The following is a 23995-nucleotide window of genomic DNA, read 5'->3' as shown; positions in this document are numbered from 1 at the left end:
GAAGTTTGTGTTAATTATAACTGATCCGTAGCGCCGAAGAGCTGACAAATACATAATCTGTCACTTTTTCCAGACCATTTTAAAATGCCACAAGATCAGTTATCACAAAAAACCTACATTTTTTTTTGAAAAATATATAGATTGTACCATAGCATAAGCATATATAATAAAAAAAGATGGCTCCTGATTTGTTTTATTTGAAAATAAAGACAGTACAACCCACACCGCTAGTTAATTCGCTACGAATTGCGAGGTCCGGGATCCGGACATTTGCCCCCCAGGACATTTGCCCCCCAATAAAAAAGTGGACTGCTGGACATTTGCCCCCCAGTTGAAATGGTAGATAGGACATTTGCCCCCCAGTGCTTATTTCTGAAACGGACATTTGCCCCCCAATAGTTTTGTCCCCCAGTGATTTTTGGGGAACTTGATACAAGACATTTGTCATATTTTAGAGGACAATAGCTTTGTTTTATACAATTTTGTAGTAGATAATTGCCAAATTAACAAGTTTGGTGTTTAAAACATTGCACTAATTAAGAAATTATAACACTGTTATGAGCACTTTTATTACTCAATAATAGGCTATTATTTACCTTAAAACCTGAAAGTAATTAACATATTTATCAAATTATTGTCAATAAAACACTTTTTTTTTACTAAAAATTGCCTTTTAGAGTAATTTTGATAATAAAACAACCAAAAATAGAGTTATATATACTGGCATATAGGACAAAAATATTGGGGGGCAAATGTCCATTCCAAAAATAAGCAATGGGGGGCAAATGTCCTATCCGCCGTTTCAACTGGGGGGCAAATGTCCAGCAGTTCATTTTTTCATTGGGGAGCAAATGTCCTGGGGGGCAAATGTCCTACAATCGCGAGGTCCTGCTTTCACCTCCAAGGTAATTTGCATAATTGACTGCTCCGGATGTGACGTCATGCCAACCTGATCAATCTTAAGGTTCATGAAAAGTGTTTGAGACTGCTCCTCGAGTGAATTTTTGTTTCATGTTTTGAGACCTCATAGGCCTTTGTTTTTCATACATTGTATACCAAACTGTTCAGAAAGAGTAGACGTGTCATTCAAGAGAGGTTGTTTTGTTCGGTACAATAATATTTCTCTTATATGACATGTACTTGCTTGTCCACATTCTTTTTTGTAAAAAATATCAAACTTCTTTTTCAAAAATATTTTGACATTAGGTCTGTACATATTGTGTGCCTAACATATTTCCAGGTACTCCCAGTGTTAAAATTGCTACAATACATCTACATTTCAAAAAGTTGCCAAAATTGCAAAAACGAAGGTGAAAGTAGAGCTGTCAAAATGACAAAATACTCCTATATTTCAGAAAATATGTAAGTTAACTGTATTTCAATACTAGGAGTACCTAGATAAATATGTTACAGACACAAACAAAACGTTTTTAAAGAAAAAATACTTTTGAAAAAAAAAGTTTGATATTTTCTACAAAATGGAGGACGGACGTTTTGGCCACGGACGTTTTGGCCCGGACGTTTCGGCCTAGGATCTTTTGGCCTAGGATGTTTTGGCCAAGAAAATTTTTGAAGTAGGATGTTTTGGCCAAAAATAAAATATTTCCATAATATGCAAATTATGATCTGGACATTAATATGTTATCATATGTTTACAGTATAATTGATCAATTTCTTTTAAAAAAATAATTGTGAATAAAATTTATTTTCATAACTCTTTTGGTTTGTTGTAAATGGCAAATATTTTCACATACACAAACACATACAATATAATTAATGTGCATATGTTTATATGTATACATATAAAAAGATTATAAAAATAAAATACCATCAGTATATTTTATTATCAGTTTAATTTGTTCACTTATACCATAACATTCTTTAGAATAATCTCCAGACCATAATTTGCACGATATGGAACCACAATTTATTTTTGGCCAAAACGTCCTACTCCCAAAAAATGCCTGGCCAAAACATCTTAGGCCGAAAGATCCTAGGCCGAAACGTCCGGGCCAAAACGTCCGCTGGCCAAAACGCCCTACATTCCTACAAAATAGAACCGTGACGGTCGAAGTACGTGTAATTTTAGATAAAATACTTATTCTCAAAGAAACTCACCTTTGTATAATGTATTCCCTACTTCCTCTGAACAATTCAGTGTATTTATAATAAATAGAAATGGTCTTCGAAGAATAAATTTCCAAAATCAAAATTCACCTGAGAGGTGGTCTCCAAAGAGTTTACATTAACCTTAAAAATATGGAATATTTCTTATGTGTTCATTTGATTGCTGTTTTGTGCACCATTTCTGCTTTGTTGATACTGAGTTAAAATCAAAGTATGAAAATGTAAAATGGGGGAAATAGGAAAAGATATTCATACAATTAGTCCAACTAATTTGAGGTGATCCTAGGAGTAGGAAATATTGAGATATTTTATTCATATGGGCAATATCCCCACTCGCGTCAAACACTTGAAAGACAAAAATAATCGAAGCAACTTCCGATGAAATTTTCATCGCTGCCGACACTTTACATGCTATAGGTTTAAATGCAGATTATTTCAGGAATTGGCCATAAATTAAAATATAACTTACATGTATCGAAAGGGGATTAAATTCCTCATTAATCTATGTAAAAATTATTAAATAATATCGAAAGTTACGAATTTTCTGGTGATTTAAACCTTTGTATGTACTGTAAACGATCAACGTTTACCGTGTGTTTACACGCCATATAAAACCAATAACTTTACATGACTGTGTATTGTGATTTAACTTACATTATTTTGGTCCTTCAAAGTTTTGACGTTGAGATTGCCCGTCACAAATATCTAAAACAATTTGAACGTCGAATTATTTTGACTATCCATACAATGTACTTCTGAATTTTGTTAAAATTCTGTTCTACAAATGAGGGATCAGGTCAGTTTATTGTCTTTTACTAACTTGTAAAAAACAAGAGTGTAATTTTGAATGACAAAAGCAACAAAAACTAAATAAAAGAATAGTAATTGGCTAATATGTTCAACTGTTTACTTTTGGTTTTCTTAGGCATCAGGTAAACGGACCTCTAGACCCGGAATCTAGAGGTGACTCAAGTCCGATAATCAATATACAAAGTCATGTACTATTATATACTATAAAACCACCTCGATAGCCTAGTGGTAGAAAGTCCACTTTGAGAGCAGGAGGTTGTGGGTTCGATCCCCGGACGCATCATACGAAAGACGTGAAAAATGGTACCAGTAGCTCCCTTGCTAAAAATGTTGCCCAGCATTAAAAAAGGGAAACTGGCCTCTTCTCTCATACCCTCATGGTGATGGATTCCATTGAGGTGTCGAGAGTGATTAATATAAGTTGTAGAACTTGCTTCACAATCAACCTAAAATAAATTAACTAGTATAAACTAAACTAGTTTATAAATATAATATACTGTACTAACAGTGTATTCATAATTTTAACATGTCCAAAACATTGCGAAATGATACTGATTTCACTTGAGTATTGGTTACATTTTACTCGGACTTTATCATAGATTCCCTGTGTAAAATATCAAAATTAAAACTAAAATAAAGGTATTAAATCCATATACCAGTAATATTTCAATGAAACTTCAAAGTTTTGTTGTTTATAGCATCATCTGGGGCTTGTGCAATGAAAAATCTAATTTTAATTTCTAAAATAGTGGATATTTATTTTTAAAGTAACTATATTTTCATTGTAAATATACTTTGTTAAATACCCAAGTGGAAACTGGCAGGTACTTGAAAATGCAGCTCTCTGATTGGTCAGTTAGAACCCCTTATGTATGGAGATGTCATGATAAAGTTATGAAAAAGGAAATTGCTGGTAAAAGCTCTAATTAGTTGTCATAAAGTTGCAGTTATTACATTTTTTGTTTGTGAATATTTTAATTATAATAAGCTCTCTCTCAGGTTCAAGGCATATTGAATATGAAATTTTAACAGTGATTTCCAATAGTCACCGTTATCATGTGCGGATCAAGAGGGGGAGTCTGGAACCCCTCTGGAAAATCCTAAAAAATGAAAGAAGAGAAGAAGAAAAGAAAATGGTTTTTTGAAAAGGCAACATTAGGACCACATTTAAAGTGTATGTGGCTGCTGCTACATACGACCTGGACGTAATTCATATTTATGTTAATTATCTCAAAGAAACAAAGAATTTTACCTTTAAGAAAACAAATTTTATTATTTTTCCCAAATTTAACAGGTGAGCTCATAAAAAAAGGGAAAATAAGGGTTATATTGTACCGGTATATAAAATTGCAGTGGAAAAGGTGTTCTGAAATGCTCCTAAAATGCCCCAGAATGCAGGAAATGAAGTGCTGAATTTCAAAATTTTCCTGTGGGCATGCCCCAGACCCCCTAACTGGTCAGTAACTTTTCTATTTCAGCCTGTTCAGCAAAAATTTATTGACAACCCTGTACTTGTAGACGGCTAACATCCACAAAAAACATAAAATTATTTAGTGTATAAAAACACAAGTTTGTCATAGTAAAGGTTTGGTCGGACCTTCCCTGAGAAAATTGGCTGGATCCGCACATGGTTATTTATTTACTCAAGCAGTAAAACGAATTCAACAATTCATGAGCACAATCCATGTCTTAAATACTAAAGAAAACATTTAAGTTAATTATTTAGATTCATTAGTCCCGAGAAAAACAAGAATTTGATAAAAGTATCAGAATACAGCGTACAAATTGCTATTTATTATTTATCGAATTTTCGATCATATTTTCCCGGGATTAAGGAATTATAAATACTTTTGTTTCCAGTCACATACCATTCTCAGTATTCATATTGATTACCAGACTTCTAGATAGCCCTGTGCAGTTTATCTACAGGTCTGGTAACTTTACCTTTAGACTCCGGGTCTAGAGGTCCGGTGACCGGACCCCTAACCACTACCTTTCTTATCATTGTTAAAGAATAAATCATCTTGTAAACTTAAGTTACATTTAAACTTCATGCAGCATATATCAGCAATATGATCTTCCAAAATTTATGGTTTTTTAGGGGGATGATTTTAATCAGATTGATAGTAAGTTCCATTTTTTGATATTTTAATTAATTATGAAAATTTCTTTGAATTTCACTCCTAAAAAGATATCTGTTCATTTATTCAGTTCATAAAGTCAAATTTAAAACTGATTCAAGAAAACAAATAGTTAAGACATTAATACAAATGATGCACAGATATGGCAATCCTGTCTTGAATTAAAGGCCAAAATTCAAAATAATTTCACAGAAATGATTAAAACAAGAGCTGTTTATAAAACACATATGCTTCACATGATGCAAGCCTTGCAAGGCATTCTTGAGTTATTAAGTGGAAACTGTTTCCAATCTTATGGTCACTTTGACCTTTGACCTACTGAGCCCAAAAACATAATGGGTTTATTGACTACTGACAATTATCCCATGAAATTTGAGAACTGTAGGCCAAAGCATTCTTTACCTATTGAGCAGAAATCATTTTCAGTCTCACTGTGACCTTGACCTTTAACCTACTGACTTTCAAAATGTTAGGGAGGTCACTGTAACCTGAACCTTTGACCTACTGATCCCCATAACTGTTAAGTTGTCATCTACTGACCACAGGCAGTGTTATGAAGTTGTAGAACTGTAAGCCAAAGCGTTCTTTACTTATTGAGTGGAAACCATTTTCAGTTTCAAGGTTCATTGACCATGACCTTTGACCTACTGACCCCTAAAGAAATATTTTTCATCTACTGATCAAAGGCAATCATGTTATGAAGGTTGAGATTTGTAGTTGAAAGCATTCTTTAGTTTCTTAGCAGAAACCATCACTGTGATTTTGACCTTTGATTCCCTAAACAGTAGGGGTCATCTGCTCACCACAGGCAATCGCATTAACCATGACCTTGACCTTTGACCTACTGATCCCACAAAACAGAAGGGGTCATCTACTGACCATTGGCAATCATCCTGTGAAATTTGTCCAGTGTGAAACCAAGCATACTTTAGTTATTTATTGGAAACCAGATTGTTTACCAACCGACTGATCAACATAAGCAAAACAATATACCCCCACTTCTTCGAAGGTGACCTTCGACCAGTGAATACCCAGTAAAGGTTACCTTTTCCTTCAAAATAGTAGGGGCTTGCATTGTTGCTTCAGGTATCAGGTTTTACAACTTTATGAAAATTACTTTTCTTTATATCAACAAGAACATTTCTTTAAAGTGCTGTCTCAACTAGGGTGGCAGCAAGCAATGAAGAGACTTTATCTTAATAGACGTAAATTACCTATGCTTTCCTTGCCGGAATGTTTTATCCAAATCAGAGTGCGGAAAACAGCAAATAAGGACAAGTGGTTTCCATGGTGACTGTGTCATGCATATGGATTAAGTGTAAAAATTTATGTTTTCGATGTATTTACTGACACTAAAATTAATGGTAATCTCTTGCATATTAATTAGATGAGTGACAAAGGCTTATTACAGTGCTAAAATAATTTAAAATGGGGACTGCTTTTGAAGCACCCAACTTAAAACATCATTTTAATAATTGCCTTTATTTAGAAAACATGAATGACATAATTCTATTTGATGCACATGATCCTCACAACTTAGTTTTATTAAGTGTTTGTTATGTAGAAACTGAGCTGGGCTGCTTTCAGTTTCTAGTTTTCTAACTTTTCGTCAGCTTGAGTAAATAAATGGCACAGGCAAAGTAATAGTCTGAAATTTTGAATGTTTAGAATTATTTGTTTTACAGTTTAGCTTTTAAGGTGGATAATTAGATTTTGGCCATGTAACGGATTTGTTCGAAACTTTAGCATCTGATCATTTACACTCATTTATGTTCACTTAACACTTAATACAAATTAGATTTTCACTGGAGGTATTTTTAAAATTTCATTTTCCTATCCTGGTTGCCCAACCAAGATAGAGTTATTTTATCATAAGTATAAATTTGATAAACATACTTTGCCTAAGGAAATGTATAAATATTAGACATAGTGTAATATATTTGTAAAATATTTGCATTGAAAAATATGTATTTAGATGGAATTCATTAGAAACGCAAGTTTGAAAAATTATTATTACCTCCCTTTGCCTATCTTGGTTGCGCAACCAAGATAGATTGGAAATAAATGAATTCAGAAGCTACACACAGCTTTTAAACTTGCATTTTGGTTCAGATTGTTCAATAGTTGATATGTCTATCAAATGCGAATGTAAAACTAGACATTGTATCGAAATAAAAAGAAATACCCAGCTTTTTATATACTTTCATATTAAAGGGGAGTAATTACAAAATTTTATAAAAATAATAAAATATACATTTCAAATAGGAATCTAACTCTATGTAATCGGTCTTTTTGTTCCTTAAATAATTCTCTACCAGAATATTCAAAAAGTGAAAAATGTCATTAAATGTTGTTTAAATGTGATTGACCACCTTTAAAAGTTGAAGTATTAAAATATTCCAATAAAATATTTCTGTAGCTTGACTGTTAAATTTTTTAAATAGAGTTTTGTTGTCACCCATTTGTTTGCGTCTGTGTCACAAAAGTTTTGCATGTAAGCAAAATTACTAGTCCAAATGCTTTCATACTTCACATGTCTTCTCCATCATTAGACAAAATCACAAGATAAGTTACATAACTCAAGCTTTTATTTTGTTAAAATCATGCCCCTTTTGAACGTTGGAATTCTGTGCATGTATTAGGTAAAGCATGCTTTTCAGGAACTATTTGACCAAATGTTTTCAGATTCTCCACATGTCTTTGGCATCATGAGATAACCTCACATGGAAAGTTTACAAAGTTATGCCCCTTTTTCAACCTAAAGCTTTTGTATACATGTATATTGATTATGCTAGTATTAGATGGAAGGGCTCAATAGCTCTTGATCTTTTAGAAATTGATTTTATAAATATGCTTATTTTGAAGTGGAACAATGTCAGATAAACATATCATATTCTTAACATGTCATATCCAGCTAAATATTAAAAGGGCCTGATTGTCACTCCTCCTTGGGTGATTAGGAGGGGACCAGGGATCATGCACACTGTTTTGCCGTCCCAATACTTAGGACCTAGCTACATGCCTGATTCTTAATGCTGTCACATAGTTTGACCCTTTTCCTCAAGAATTTATTTGGAAACTGAAATATAATTTACACTATCCAATAATAGAATTTTTAAGAATATCAGCAGTTTTATTCTGTTAAAAACATTGTATGATGTGAATAAAATGGATCTGTGGTACAGTTGTAAAACAACAGACCACCAAACTATAGACTGCAAGTTCAAGCTCCTGTGGGTCAAAAGGTAATGGTGAAGTTTTTTGTTAAGTTGGTACTTGAAACAAGTCCAGACCAGCAGTGGGTTTAACAACTTATTTGAAGCCTAGCCAATGGCAGGTGTCATATCATTATGACATATGTACCCTCCCAACATCCAGTCTAGGCCAATACTTCTGGAAAAAGTACCAGTTTAAGTAAATCACCAAGTACTGAACACTAGTCGGGATATCAGCTACGACCAGGAATCGAACCCGGATCAGTGGCATTGCAGTCCAACCTGTTAACCACTGCACCACTGACTCCCTTATAAACTGTCAATTAAAACTGAAAACATTCCTTGGGTAAAGAGTCATTTGTATAGATTCTTTACATCTGGAATGCAAAACAGCCAGGGAAGAAGCTTCTGGGATTTGATTGCACTAAAACCTAAAATGAGTGAATTTTTCTGGATGAGTTGCAGGGTAACAAATTATGTAGACTTAACCCTTACCATTCTGGACACGATTGGTTCTGCCTTTGCAACCAGTTTAGATCATGATCTGCACTGGTTGCTATTCAGTCAGTATCTTTTTGGTAAGCACCCCATTTTACAGTTAATGGTTCTGTCCAAACTGGAAGATGGACAAGTTTATTATAGAAATTTAGCAGGGTAAGGGTTAATGTGCCATACTTTCTTACAGACAATCCAAACCTGAACTAATAAGAAAATTTGCAAATGTGAATAATATGTAGCCTATGCAAGGGTTGAGTAACCTGTGTGGTGAACAGTTAATTGGTAAGCTGATTTATTATGGCAATTTACAATTCATTATTATGCCATTCATGTGATCATTTCAATTTTCCAGTTCCTCAATTATCATAGTGATATGCATAAAAAATACCCAGTGTTGGCCTTACAAATATTATTTTGACTTTATTAGTCCCCTACTGGTTGAAAACCAGTTTCGGGGACTATAGGAATGCACTTTTCCGTCATTCCGTCCATCCGTCCGTCTGTCCGTCCGTCCGTCTGTCCGTCCGTCCGTCCGTCCGTCCGTCCGCAATTTCGTGTCCGGTCCATATTTCTGCCATCCATGAAGGGATTTTAATATTACTTGGCACAAATGTTCCCCATGATGAGACGACGTGTCATGCGCAAAACCCGGACCTCTAGCTCAAAGGTCAAGGTCACAATTGGAGGTCAAAGGTCAACAGGGCTTTTTTCCTGTCCGGTCCACAACTCTCCCATCCTTGAAGGGATTTTAGTAATACTTGGCACAAGTGTTCCCCATGATGAGATGATGTGTCATGCGCAAATCCCGGACCCCTAGCTCAAAGGTCAAGGTCACAATTGGAGGTCAAAGGTCAACAGGGCTTTTTTCCTGTCCGGTCCATAACTCTCCCATCCATGAAGAGATTTTAATATTACTTTGCACAAATGTTCCCCATGAGGAGACAACGTGTCATGCGCAAAACCTGGACCCCTAGCTTAAAGGTCAAGGTCACAATTGGAGGTCAAAGGTCAACAAGGCTTTTTTCCTGTCCGGTCCATAACTTTCCCATCTATGAAGGGATTTTAATATTACTTGGCACAAATGTACCTCATAATAAGACGATGTGTCATGCACAACTTTCAGACCCCTAGCTCAAAGGTCAAGGTCACACTTAGCAGTCAAATGTTAACATAGCATGAACAGGGTCTGTTTCGTGTCCGGTCCATAACTCTGACATTCATTAAGGAATTTTAATATCACTTAGCACAAGTGTTTCCCATGATGAGACGACGTGTCATGCGCAAATCCCAGACCCCTAGCTCAAAGGTCAAGGTCACAATTGGGTGTCAAAGGTCAACAGAGTTTTTTTTCCTGTCCCGTCCATAACTCTGCCATCCATGAAGGGATTTTAATATTACTTGGCACAAATGTTCCCCATGATGAGACAACATGTCATGCGCAAAGCCCAGACCCTTAGCTCAAAGGTCAAGGTCACAATTGGAGGTCAAAGGTCAATAAGGTTTTTGCCCTGTCCGATCCAGAACTCTGTCATCCATCAAGGGATTACAATATTACTTGGCATAAATGTTTCCCATGATGAGACGACGTGTCATGCGCAACACCCAATACCCTAGCTTAAATGTCAAGGTCACACTTTGAGATCAAAGGTCAAGAGGATTTTTTCCTGTCCGGTCTATAACTTTGTCATGCAAAGCAGGATTTAGATATCAGTTGGCACAAATATTCCCCTGGATGAGACAACATGTCATGCGCAAGAACCAGGTCCTTAGGTCTAAGGTCAAGGTCATATTTAGAGGTCAAAGGTCAAATTCAAGAATGACTTTGTACGGGACATTTCTTCTTCATGCATGGAGGGATTTTGATGTAACTTGGACCAAATGTTCACCACCATGAGGCACCCTTGTTTTTAGAATTACGTCCCTTTGTTGTTACTATAAATAGATTTTATTGTAACTTTTTTATTACTGGCGGTAGAGAAAAATCGAGACCACTTTTCTGTGGTACAGCATGCATGTTACATCCAATTTTTAGGTGTATTTTGACCTATCTCTACCTGGTAAAGAGTTTCTTGTGGACTTGTATTATATAGATTTTTTTTTTTTTTTTTTTTTTTTTTTTAAAAAGATTAATTTCCCTTTGTTGTTACTATAAATAATTTACATGATAACATTTTTATAATCAGCCAAAAAAATTCAATATGAAAACTACTGTAGGTTTTTATATATATAAATTTTAATCCAAGTGTTTTGTTATAACATATTGTATATATAGTACAATATTGACAGATATCAGTTCATTATGTTATACTGCAGTAGAGAAAATTAGGTGCCTTCCAGTAGGGGACTTTGTATTGCATGGCAATACTTCATTCACTTGTTTTCTCTGTAAAGTGCACCATAATGCAACTAAACAAGTCATTAAAGCAAGGAAAAGTCGGGGAAACCCCCACCCTGTATATCCTGATGCTTTATTTATAAATGTAATTATGTTTAAACTAATTCAAAGGGGGGCCTCTGTGGCCAAATGGTTAAGATCGCTGACTTTAGATCACTTGCCCCTCACCACTGTGGGTTTGAGCCTCACTTGGGGCGTAGAATTCTTCATGTGAGGAAGCCATCTAGCTGGCTTACAGAAGGTTATATAGTGTTTCTACCCAGGTGCTTGCCTGTGATGAATAATTGCCAGGAGGGCACTTTGGGTCTTGGAACCATGGAAAGCTGGAACGTTGCCTTATAACCTATGACTGTGTCTGAGTGATGTAACCCCAACAAAAACAAAACAAAAAACTTATTTCATGTCCATATTTAAGAAATTTTATGTCCATATTTATGAACACTGCCCAACAGAAATTTACAAACTAAGGCAAGTCCTGTGTTGTTGCAGCTGATTACTGATAGGCAGATCAACATCAGATCCAGTTTGATGCTATTTAAAGGCATTGACCTCCAGATTTTGGCTTAAACTGATCTCTCTTTAAAATTGAAGTTTGGTCACATCATGAACATTAGAATATGACTTTTCGATTCTAAACTATCTTTTAAGAAAAAAACCCGAGTCAGCTGCCGCAGCAATAAAAACTTTCCTGGGGTCTTGACCAATACACCACAGAGGAATAAATATAATGTTATATGCCACCGCTAAATAACAGATATTTATAATTAAGGCAGTTTACCTCAAGTAAAGCGTTTACAAACCATTTTCAATTTTCAGTGTCAAAATAGTAAAAACAACGAGTTGTCATGAGTTATCACAGCATGTAGTCTGTCAGTAATTAAGTTTCAAAGGTTTCTTAAGTTTTTGGCATTAATTTCTTAATACCTAAAGTTTTATCTTTTTTGATGTCGTACAATCTGGAGGCAAGTGCCTTTAAAAAGAATTGTGATATACATTCCCTCAAATAACCCACATAACAGTCTGAAAGTTTGAGGTGAATTTAGCTTATATTACTTTAATCAAACGAAGAACTATAAAAATGTTTTAAAAATACCTTTATAATTCTTAACAGGTATTTCTTATTAAATCTCATTAAATCTGCAGAAAAGAAACATTTTGTTATAGTGCCTATTTGGTATTAAACCGAGAGAAAAGATGAGATGTTACCAAACAATACAGAAGAAAAACAATTTAGGCATTATTGTTATGCACATATTTATTCATAAAGATATAACAATGATTAAGTTGCAGTTATTATTTCAAACCCTGACAAACTTGACAGTATAAAATGATTTGTGAGGGTCGTGAAGTGAGATGGAGAGATAACTAGGGTGATGGATAGTTGATAACTCTTAAATTGTCAGTACTTGTCATCAGTAAAACTTAACACTGGCTTTAGGCCTTTTGAATATCTCTGTAATGGTATTTCTTTTTTATGTAATTTAAAATTGATATGTAACAATTTACTTCTTAACTGAGATGTAAAAGATATGCATTAAACAAAGTATGTCACTGTTGAAGTCGGTAAAAAAAAAACCTGTTTATAATAGCAAAGGCTTTACTGACCCAGTCAGTAACTTCAAAATCTAATTTTATTGAATGTAGAAGGTTCAGTAGAACTGAAGTGTTTTTGTTGATATTTTCATATTCGATTATTGCATATTTATCAACCTATCGTCTGAACGTCTGTATGTGTTTGTTAGGATTAAGCATCTTTTTCGGCAATTTTATACGCCCGTTTGAAAAATGGGACGTATTATGGGAATGCCCCGGCCTGGCGGGCGGGCAGGCGGCGTCCACAGACTTTGTCCGGAGCATATCTTCTTCATGCATGGAGGGATTTTGATGAAACTTGGCACAGTTGTTCACCATCATGAGACGGAGTGTCATGTGCAAGAACCAGGTCCCTGGGTCTAAGGTCAAGGTCACACTTTGAGTTTAAAGGTAAAATTCAAAAATGACTTTGTCCGGAGCATATCTTCTTCATGCATGGAGGGATTTTGATGAAACTTGGCACACTTGTTCACCATCATGAGACAGAGTGTCATGCGCAAGAACTAGGCCCCTAGGTCTAAGGTCATGGTCACACTTAGAGATCAAATGTCAAATTCAAGAATGACTTTGTCCGGAGCATATCTTCTTCATGCATAGAGGGATTTTGATGAAACTTGGCACAGTTGTTCACCATCATGAGACGGAGTGTCATGCGCAAGAACCAGGTCCCTAGGTCTAAGGTCAAGGTAACACTTAGAGATCAAAGGTCAAATTCAAAAATGACTTTGTCCGGAGCATATCTTCTTCATGCATGGAGGGATTTTGATGTAACTTGGCACAATTAACCACCATCATGAGACGGAGTGTCGTGCACAGGTCCCTTCTTTAGAATTACTTCCCTTTGCTGTTACTATGAATAGCTTATATTGCAACTTTTTCATTACTAGTCACAGGGAAAAATTGAGACCACTTTTCTGTAGTACAACATGCATATTACATCCAATGTTGAGGTGTATTTTGACCTATCTCTACAGGGTAAGGATTCTTGTGTGGACTTACAAATTTTTTTTTGATTTTTAAAAAAACAAAATTTTTTAAGATTAACTTCCCTTAGTTGTTACTATAAATAACCTATACCGTAACTAAGTTACTAACTTTTTTATATTTGACTGTAGGAAAAAACCAAGATCACTTTTCTGTGGTACAACATAGATGTTACTTTCAAATTTTAGGTGTATTTTAAAGTATCTCTACTTGGTAAGGAGTTTTTTTGTGGACATAGAAAAAAAAAAGAATTACAATAATTACTAAACAACCACAAAGTTAAGATTACATTTGCAAACTCAGCTGCTATTTGCTAATTTGCTGCGACGGGCGTATATTGTGACATTCTTGTACTCTTGTTTCAGCCATATAAATGATGGCATCTACTTGTAGCAGTGAACACTATGCCCAACTTTGTAGCATTGCCTCACTTAAATACCACCCCATAGATACGTGTTATGAACTTATGATACCCCACCCAGTCAAATTTTACAGACACTGGTCTGACCAGTCCTAGTTCTATCTTCTTAACGCTGAGCACAAAGCGAGGAAGCTACTAGTGCCATTTTTCACATCTTTGGAAGTACGCAGCCAGGAGCGAACCCATGACCTCCCGCACTCGAAGCAGGCACTCTACCACTAGGCTACCAAGGTGGCTATATACAAACTGTAGAATGGTGCCTAATATTTAGTTATTAAATTATGCTGGTGCTTTTTAAAACACTCAAAGATCGTTAAGTATCTTATGTCCTGCTTCCTTGTAGGATTTTTTCCAAATAACCGTTACCCTGCTTGATTTATGTAATGAACTTGTCCATTTTTCAGTTTGGAAGGTACCATTAATTAGCAAAGGCAGAATCAATTGTGTCCAGCATGATAAGGGATAATACATCAAAATTTATGCATTACAACAGAATTCATAAAAGAACAGAAATTCTGCGAGAAAATAAAGTTTTTTACCAAGGACCACTTTTGTGTCATACCAGCACAACTTTAAACACAATTTGAGAGAATTTCAGGTTGCTTTAAATCAGGGTGATACATGGGTTTAGGTTGAGGCTCCTTATCCAGAGGTTATGCATTCTTGAAGTTCATGCTGTCATTAAAGCATCAAACTGCAGACAATTGATTCTTATTCTAAAGTAAACAAACTCAAACAAAATGTTCCAAATTTTAGGTCCTCTGTAACTTACATTAAAAAAAAATTTAAATAAATAATTGAATTAAAATTTAAATTAAATTAAATTAAATTAAATTAATTGTCAACTCAGTGCAAAAAGTGGATAACTCCATTGACTTAAAGAAGGACTTATTCACTTTTTGCGCTAAGGTGACATATAATGATTATTTTGTAGTTTAACAGGCACGTAATGTTTGACATGGAAGAAAGCATTCAATACATGGTCTATACACTCGAGCGTACGTACTTTGACTTTTTCGTGTTTTACATTTCAGTTTATCACAAAAATGACATGGTTTTATTTTCAACGTTCATGAAGATGATATTGTTTTTGCTTGTCCGCAATGTTTTATGTCTCAAATAACAATATAGGTAAATATTTGTACCTGAAGCTAAAAATGCAAGTTAACATGGCTGGAGGGTGAAATGACAATGCGGTAACCAATCTGATGGCTTGTTGGTCATTTCATGTCAATTTAACGAGAATTATCAGGGCTAAACAAGCTTTTTATGTTTAATTGATGGTTAAATAAGACATAGCTTTACGTAGTTGTGACGATTCAATCAGTCATTTTGCTAACCAGATAGTTCTGTGACACAGTTGGATGTTGAAGGTTAAAGAAGTTAGTAAAGAATAATAATTATATTTACTTCATGTTAACAGTTTGTGTTTGAACAGAAAGATAAGGTAATATATTTTTGGATGGTAATTAAAAAGTTAGCTTGATTATAGAAGAATATACTAGTAACCAGTCAATTTTTTTCAAGAAATAAATCTACCACTGTAAAATATTAACCATTACTAAAAGTTTGATAATCTATATATTGCATGGATGTTAAGATAATGCAGTAAATGGATGTCAATACTTGATAAATATTGGTGTATTGACAGAGTTATTGAATCCGGAAATAAATTACATTTGTCTTTTAGAGGATATACTGGTAGTATTACTTTTATATTCAATTTATTAATGTCACAAGAGAAAATTGTTTCTAACTTTGGAGTGGTAGTAGAATGATAGAAATTATTATTAACTGACTGGGCATTTTTTCATAGTATTGACATGGTATTATCATTATCACATACATGTTTGATGTCACTGGTGTGAAATAACACTATACTATATTTTTGATGTTACACTAGACTAGTGTAATGGCAGTTTGATGTTGACATGAAGATATTGGTTGAATTTTTTTTGTAAAGGTAGAAGAAATTTGACTCTTTCAGAAGAAAAAGCTAACATGTAGTATAATTTTAAAGAATCCTATATCTGCATCTTTCCATATTAAATTTATTGTGCTTGTTGATTGAAAATGATAATTATGCTCAGCAGAGCCTCATTTGATAGTATAATATGAAGAGACTAATGTAAGATCCTGTCTTTATGAAAAGTATTCAGATTTTTCATGACATAGTTCTCTGATTGTTATTTAGTTGGTTTGTAAAATATCCTGACTTGTATGGGTTTGTTTACTTGTGATACCCTTATCTTATTTGACCTGGATAGGGTTGACCGTTGAGTCAATGTAATTCTTAAGTTTTTGCAGAATATTGGTCCTGCCATGGTTACATACCTGTAACCTGTACTACAGTATTCTTTTTATTTTATTTTAACTTATGTTAGATATGTTCAACACAACAACATTGGATATGTTTGATTTGTGTGCCTCTGAGTTTGCATATAAATAGAAATGGGAAATGTTAATTTTATAAAAAATTTTGCTGGTTCAAGTAGTGCTGCACTTGCTATTGGGAGCATTATGAAAAAATGGGGAAAAAAGATAAGAACTGCTGTCTCATCAAATTTGTACATGTATATTATTATATTGTTTATGCAAAGAGGTAACGCGGTTAAATTGATCAGTCTTTCCGGCAGAAGTTTTCATTTGCATATAATAATCATTTATCACTTTTTGCAAAAAGTGTATAACTGCACTGGCATGTAGAAGTACATACCCACTTGTTGCACTGAAGTGACAGTATACACATAAACTTGAAAGCATTAGTGTACATAGGTTTGTTTGAAAGTTTTCACCAACAAAGTTACCTCATAATATTTTAAATTTGATTGATTACTTCTAGTATGTTATCAGTAGTATATATGTACTTAATTAAGAATACAAAAGAAATGCAAGCATATTTCAATATGTGTTATATAGAAAAGAACAGGCTACTGTCTTTTGATATCAATATTATCATGTCGAGGTTAATATGGGCTGGAAGGGGTGAGGTTGAATGACCTGATATCAAAATAAATATCGGGCAAGTGATATCAGGCACTTGGCATAGTAGTTGCATGATAAAAGGAGTGTAATTGCTTTTAAACCTTTACAGGTCTGAATGATGACGACCCCAGAGACAGACCTAGATGTTGAGTTAAAGATAATGGCAGACGGAACAGTATTGGAACAGAACAACACAGCCAATGGCATCGCTGGAGAGACTCCAGAAACACCAAGAAAATGTCTGGCACTTCGCACAGCCTGTCACAGCTGTACTAAGCCATTACGAACAAAGTACAATCCCCTAGCAAGTGATGCAACAATGGGAGAGAAATTTAAATACACGTTCATGTGCCCACCTCATGGGAGAATAGCAAAATATATCATGTTTGTAGTGATGTTCTTTGTGTCCTGGGCGGTTCTGATGTCATTAACTGGATCTGGAGGTCTCCCAGGTGGAAATTTCTTCTCACTGGTTATCATGTTCTTTGCCTGTGTAGTAGGAGGATACCTCGTTGTCTACGTCAAACTACCACCTCTTTTAGGTAACTTTTATGAATTTGTCAGCTGTCATTAAATCATCTAAATCACTAAAACTTCAGATATATCTTAGTCAAAGAAAGGTATCGATGGAGATATATAAGTTCCCGTAGATCTTTTTCTTTCTGTTTTCATTAAGTTTCAAGTACATTTAAAACTCGATATTTGAAATTTTGTAACTGTGTATCTCAAAATTCTGGCTATCTTGAAGATATTTTCAAGTCTCGCCCTGAAAACACGTGTTCAAAATATCATTTTAATTAAAATTTTGGTTATCTCAAACTAAAATGCCCGTTCTCTTGGAGATTGAGATACCTAGTTTCAACTGTAATTAATTCAAGTTGAAGATAAAGAAAAATAATAGCTTTTTTGATATTGTTGTGTAACCAGTACTGATGTGTAGCTTGTTATCCCACCAGACTAAGATTCAGAAACCTCACAGTTTAACAACTTGAATACTGAATAGTATCAAAGATGCAATGCTTGATAAATTATGTTAAACTTATGTTATGATTGCTTTCCTTACAAAAATTATACTTGTATTTCAGGAATGTTGATCATAGGATGTTTGTTACGTAATGTACCTGGTATCAGCATAGTAGGCACAAACTTAGATAAAAGTTGGTCATCAGCATTAAGGTAAGCACAAACTTAGATAAAAGTTGGTCATCAGCATTAAGGTAAGCACAAACGTAGATAAAAGTTGGTCATCAGCATTAAGGTAGGCACAAACTTAGATAAAAGTTGGTCATCAGCATTAAGGTAAGCACAAACCTAGATAAAAGTTGGTCATCAGCATTAAAGTTAGCACAAACGTAGATAAAAGTTGGTCATCAGCATTAAGGTAAGCACAAACCTAGATAAAAGTTGGTCATCAGCATTAAGGTAAGCACAAACGTAGATAAAAGTTGGTCATCAGCATAGTAGGCACAAACTTAGATAAAAGTTGGTCATCAGCATTAAGGTAGGCACAAACTTAGATAAAAGTTGGTCATCAGCATTAAGGTAGGCACAAACTTAGATAAAAGTTGGTCATCAGCATTAAGGTAAGCACAAACTTAGATAAAAGTTGGTCATCAGCATTAAAGTTAGCACAAACTTAGATAAAAGTTGGTCATCAGCATTAAGGTAGGCACAAACCTAGATAAAAGTTGGTCATCAGCATTAAGGTAGGCACAAACCTAGATAAAAGTTGGTCATCAGCATTAAGGTAGGCACAAACTTAGATAAAAGTTGGTCATCAGCATTAAGGTAGGCACAAACTTAGATAAAAGTTGGTCATCAGCATTAAGGTAGGCACAAACTTAGATAAAAGTTGGTCATCAGCATTAAGGTAAGCACAAACTTAGATAAGAGTTGGTCATCAGCATTAAGGTAAGCACAAACCTAGATAAGAGTTGGTCATCAGCATTAAGGTAAGCACAAACCTAGATAAAAGTTGGTCATCAGCATTAAGGTTGGCACAAACGTAGATAAAAGTTGGTCATCAGCATTAAGGTAGGCACAAACGTAGATAAAAGTTGGTCATCAGCATTAAGGTAGGCACAAACGTAGATAAAAGTTGGTCATCAGCATTAAGGTAAGCACAAACTTAGATAAAAGTTGGTCATCAGCATTAAAGTTAGCACAAACCTAGATAAAAGTTGGTCATCAGCATTAAGGTAGGCACAAACGTAGATAAAAGTTGGTCATCAGCATTAAGGTAGGCACAAACGTAGATAAAAGTTGGTCATCAGCATTAAGGTAGGCACAAACGTAGATAAAAGCTGGTCATCAGCATTAAGGTAAGCACAAACTTAGATAAAAGTTGGTCATCAGCATTAAGGTAAGCACAAACTTAGATAAAAGTTGGTCATCAGCATTAAGGTAAGCACAAACTTAGATGAAAGTTGGTCATCAGTATTTAGGTAAGCACAAACTTAGATGAAAGTTGGTCATCAGTATTTAGGTTAGTAAAAACATACTGTTAGATAAAAGTTGAAATGAATTGTTCCACACATTGTTTCATTTTTGTTGTCTTTAAAGATTGTTCAGATTGGTTTAGTTGTATACTTTAAATTTAGCCATTTACATGAATTATCATTTGGCATTTAAATTTGTCTTATAAATGTACAAGCCGCATCAGTCATGCAGATGTTTACCATGTGGTGTTTTGCATATTTACGATGTTGTGAAATTGATGTAAATGTTATGCTTTGTACATAAACAATAAGCAAAGGAAAACCAAGACACTGAATATTAAAGATTTTTTGGTACGTGTATATATTAAACAGAGTAGTTGATAATAAATAGCTAATTTTATAAAGAACAGTATTTCTGATAGTCATTGTGCAGTTTGATTGAAATTACTGTGCTGAAGTTTATTATGTATTGAAAAAGTTAAATATACCTTTCATTTGCTTTAAACATCCTTCTCTGATTGTTACCTAAAATGCCTTGCAACTAAATTTTGTTGCCAAACTTTGAAGTATTTTTGGAAAAGTTGCCAGTATTACTTATAATTTATTGGATATATTTACAGACAGATAGCATTAACTGTGATTCTGATACGTGCTGGTCTTGGTTTGGACCCACAAGCCTTGATGAAGCTGTCCTGGGCTGTCCTTAGACTGGCTTTTTCACCCTGTCTGGCTGAGTGTCTCGCAGAGGCTGTTGCTGCACACTTCCTACTTGGGTTTCCATGGATCTGGGGTATTATGCTCGGGTAAGTGTACTCCAAAGAACTTTAAAGCAGATATCTACACTGCTGCACATACAATTCAAAAATATTGTCAGTTATGGTGTTAAAGAATTATTTTTTCTGTCAGCAGGTAAGATTAACACTATGACCAAGACATGTCTGTAAATTACTCTAATTTTGATCTGGCTATTCAGTAGCCAGGTTTATCTTGTTACATGTTGTCAAACCTCTCTTTTAAATATTTTGATCATATTTTGTCAAATAAAAACAGAAAACAGAATCTGAATAGTTCAGTGTCAGAAAAGATTTCATTCAAAGTTTTTTAAGACTCATGAAATGAAATCCAGGTACACATATTTGTAGAGGTTTGACTTGTATTCCGTTCTTATAGATACTTACTACTGTATTATATGTCTGCTGTCTAATCTTATCAGATTAAAAAAAAAAAAGAATAAAAGATATTGTCAATTAAACAAGTTTGAAGAGACATTACCAGTGATTAGAGCCAAAAGGTCTTAAATACATATAAATATAAAAGACATTTAGGACCTTCTGGCACTAACCTCTCAATTACTTCTGGCAAGTTTGATTGTAACGGATATTTGCACGTGATTGGTAGCCTATTTTCACTGTGTCTGATCTTGAGCTATGTATTTATGTAGGTTTGTGTTGGCAGCAGTATCACCAGCTGTTGTGGTACCATCACTTCTTGGTCTGTCAGATAGGGGTTACGGAATTGACAAGGGAATTCCAACACTGGTTATAGCTGCAGCAAGTGTAGATGATGTCCTGGCTATCACAGGATTCGGTGTATCACTGGGAATTGCTTTTTCTACAGGTACGTTCAGATTTTATTGTTTGTTACAAAGGTATGTATTCTATTTTGAGTTGTTGAACAATACTACAGTGCTTTCTCAAAAAGGAGGCTGGTTCATAGAACATGTCTAGGTCAATGTAATTTTATATTAGTGGGTCTTGTGTTGCACTGGGCATTGCTGTTCATAAATCCTGTCTAGTAGGTAATTGTAATTTTGAATTAGTAGAACTTCTGTTGCACTTACCATTGCATTTATACAATGTATCTAAGTGAATATAATGTTGTTTTGCACTGGGCATTGCTTTCCATACACCATATCTAGGTAAATGTAATGTTGAATTAGTAGAGCTTGTGTTGCACTTAGCATTGCTGTTCGTACATCATGTCTAAGTAAGTGTAATATTGAATTAGTAGAACTTGTGTTGCACTTGACATTGTGGTTCATGCATCATTAGTTAATGTAATGTTGAAATAGAGGGTCTTGTGTTGCACTTAGCAGACATCAGGTCTTACATTTACAATGTCCTTTCGTCACCACTGCCCTTGCTTTACTACCCAAATCTCAAATCTGCAGAAAACTGTAGTACTTATTAACAAAAACTGCCTCAGTCATATCATAAAGGCTTCAGACTGTATCAAATATTTTTATACCTTTCAGATCTTTTTTTTTTTTTTTGAAATACTGCACAGAGATATTTTGCAAGATTTCATTTATCATATTGCCAAAAAGTCACAATTACAAAGTAGGGAAGTTCATTTTTATCCAAAAATATGTATACCCTTTAAATGATACAGGCTTTTTGTTTGTCTGTTTGCTGAAATATAGCTAAAACTGATATCTAACTATTAATGATTGTTTAACCCTTTGCCTGCTGGCGGCAGTAATTCTGGCTTTGCGACCAGTGCAGACCAAGATCAGCCTGCACATCCGTGCAGTCTGATCATGGTCTGCACTGTTCGCTATTCAGTCAGTAAATGTTCAGTAAACACCCCTTCGAATAATAAATGGTATTGCCTAAATTGAATCATGGACCAGTCCATTATAGAAATATAGCAGGTTAAGGGTTAAATAATGCTGACTCATGATTATATATATCAGATTTATTTTAATCAGGATTTTAAATTGTCACATAATTGTTCCAGCTGTTCAATTTGACCATACATTGATGTTTACAGTTATATTGATTTTTGATTAAATTTTAAATACCTGGTAAACAAACTTTGGCTGAAAGTCAAGTTAAATTACCCAGCAGAATTTAAACTTCTGTGACCTTTGTAAGAAAGCCAAAGCATTCTCTTTTACATGTGGCAGGTTGAGTCACAGTATTTGAACCAGTTATAAGTCAAGTGCAAAACATAACTTTTATGTAATTCATGGTTGACCTATTGTTCTGTATGATCAGTTTGTCAGTTTGTTGCAGAATTATTAATCTGATTTTTCAAAATTAGCTATGTTGTAAGGCAGATGGATGGACAGGGAGATGGATGGTCAGGGAGGAGGTGGATGGTCAGGGAGGTGGGTGGTCAGGGAGGAGGTGGATGGTCAGGGAGGTGGGTGGTCAGGGAGGAGGTGGATGGTCAGGGAAGTGGGTGGTCAGGGAGGAGGTGGATGGTCAGGGAGGTGGGTGGTCAGGGAGGAGGTGGATGGTCAGGGAAGTGGGTGGTCAGGGAGGATGTGGATGGTCAGGGAGGTGGGTGGTCAGTGAGGAGGTGGATGGTCAGGGAAGTGGGTGGTCAGGGAGGAGGTGGGTGGTCAGGGAGGTGGATGGACAGGGAGGTGGATGGTCAGGGAAGTGGGTGGTCAGGGAGGAGGTGGATGGTCAGGGAGGTGGGTGGTCAGGGAAGTGGATGGTCAGGGAGGAGGTGGATGGTCAGGGAAGTGGGTGGTCAGGGAGGAGGTGGATGGTCAGGGAGGTGGGTGGTCAGGGAGGTGGATGGTCAGAGAGGTGGGTGAACAGGAAGGTGGATGGTGTCAGACTGACCATATCCACCTAATTACTTTATTTAGGAATGAAACTTTGCCTATAAGTAGCTTATGGTCAAACTTGGGTTTGGATTGCATAATTATAGGGTTGGTAGTTCAAGATAAAAGCCAGTTACTAAATATAGAAGCGGTGGTGTCCGCTCAATTACTTTAGTTGGGATTGATAATTGAAATGAAACTTGGCTAATTGGAAGCAGATAGAAAATCCAAGGCTGGTATAGCGGGGTCAAGATAAACAGTACAAAAGATTGCAGTATACCACAGTACAGTGGTCTATTATACATTTTTACAGCCATTTTTGTACTTAGAAAAATGGTATTTCTTGCTTAAAATATTTATTATAGCCATTTTTCTTGAATACTTTAAAAGATATAGCCTTGAAACTTTGTACACTTGTTTATCGTCATGAGTTGAGTTAAGTAGACTAAAAACCATAATCTCTGGTGAAATTAATCAGAATTATTTCCCTTATTTTACTGTGAAAATTAATATTTCTTTGTCAATTTTTAGTTCAGATCCACTTTTCTTTTAAAAAGAGAGATAGCTTTAAAACAGGAGTAAAGAAGATCAAGAGCCATATTATAAACCCTCACATGCATTTTGTAAGAATTATAACCTCTTTTGAGATTGTTTTCTTTTTTTTTTTAAATAAAAGAACCACTGGATGAAGGTTAAGGTGAATGTTGATTAATTTTTCACTTTGAAATGTTTTACATTTCCAGAAATATAATGGATGTAAGTAGTATTAAAATCATCAACATACTGGTTTAAAAGATTTATTAAAATAATAATCAGTAAAATGTGGAAT

General features: G+C 34.9%; 1 protein-coding gene across 5 annotated transcripts in view; it reads left to right on the top strand.

The window, feature by feature from the left end:
* The window catches only part of LOC123564495 (sodium/hydrogen exchanger 9B2-like), a 50667-nt gene that overhangs the window by 4310 nt on the left and 22362 nt on the right, over positions 1-23995 (top strand). For 3 of the 5 annotated variants that reach the window (XR_006688993.2, XM_045358129.2, XM_045358127.2), the window contains exons 2-5: positions 17279-17711; positions 18255-18345; positions 20228-20410; positions 21049-21224. Coding sequence is in view for 4 of the 5 variants with exons in the window: in XM_045358129.2 (XP_045214064.2) it covers positions 17285-17711; positions 18255-18345; positions 20228-20410; positions 21049-21224 (877 nt within the window). In the remaining variant the exon portion in view is untranslated. Of the gene's footprint in view, positions 1-15405; positions 15632-17278; positions 17712-18254; positions 18346-20227; positions 20411-21048; positions 21225-23995 lie in introns of those variants that run through there. The other 2 variants (XM_045358130.2, XM_045358128.2) reach the window with 2 other exon arrangements.

The sequence above is a fragment of the Mercenaria mercenaria genome, chromosome 2, assembly GCF_021730395.1.
Source record: "Mercenaria mercenaria strain notata chromosome 2, MADL_Memer_1, whole genome shotgun sequence".
NCBI classification, from domain to species: Eukaryota; Metazoa; Mollusca; class Bivalvia; order Venerida; family Veneridae; genus Mercenaria; species Mercenaria mercenaria.
The sequence above is the reverse complement of the archived record's forward strand: the minus strand, read 5'-3'. Positions and strand labels throughout refer to the sequence as shown.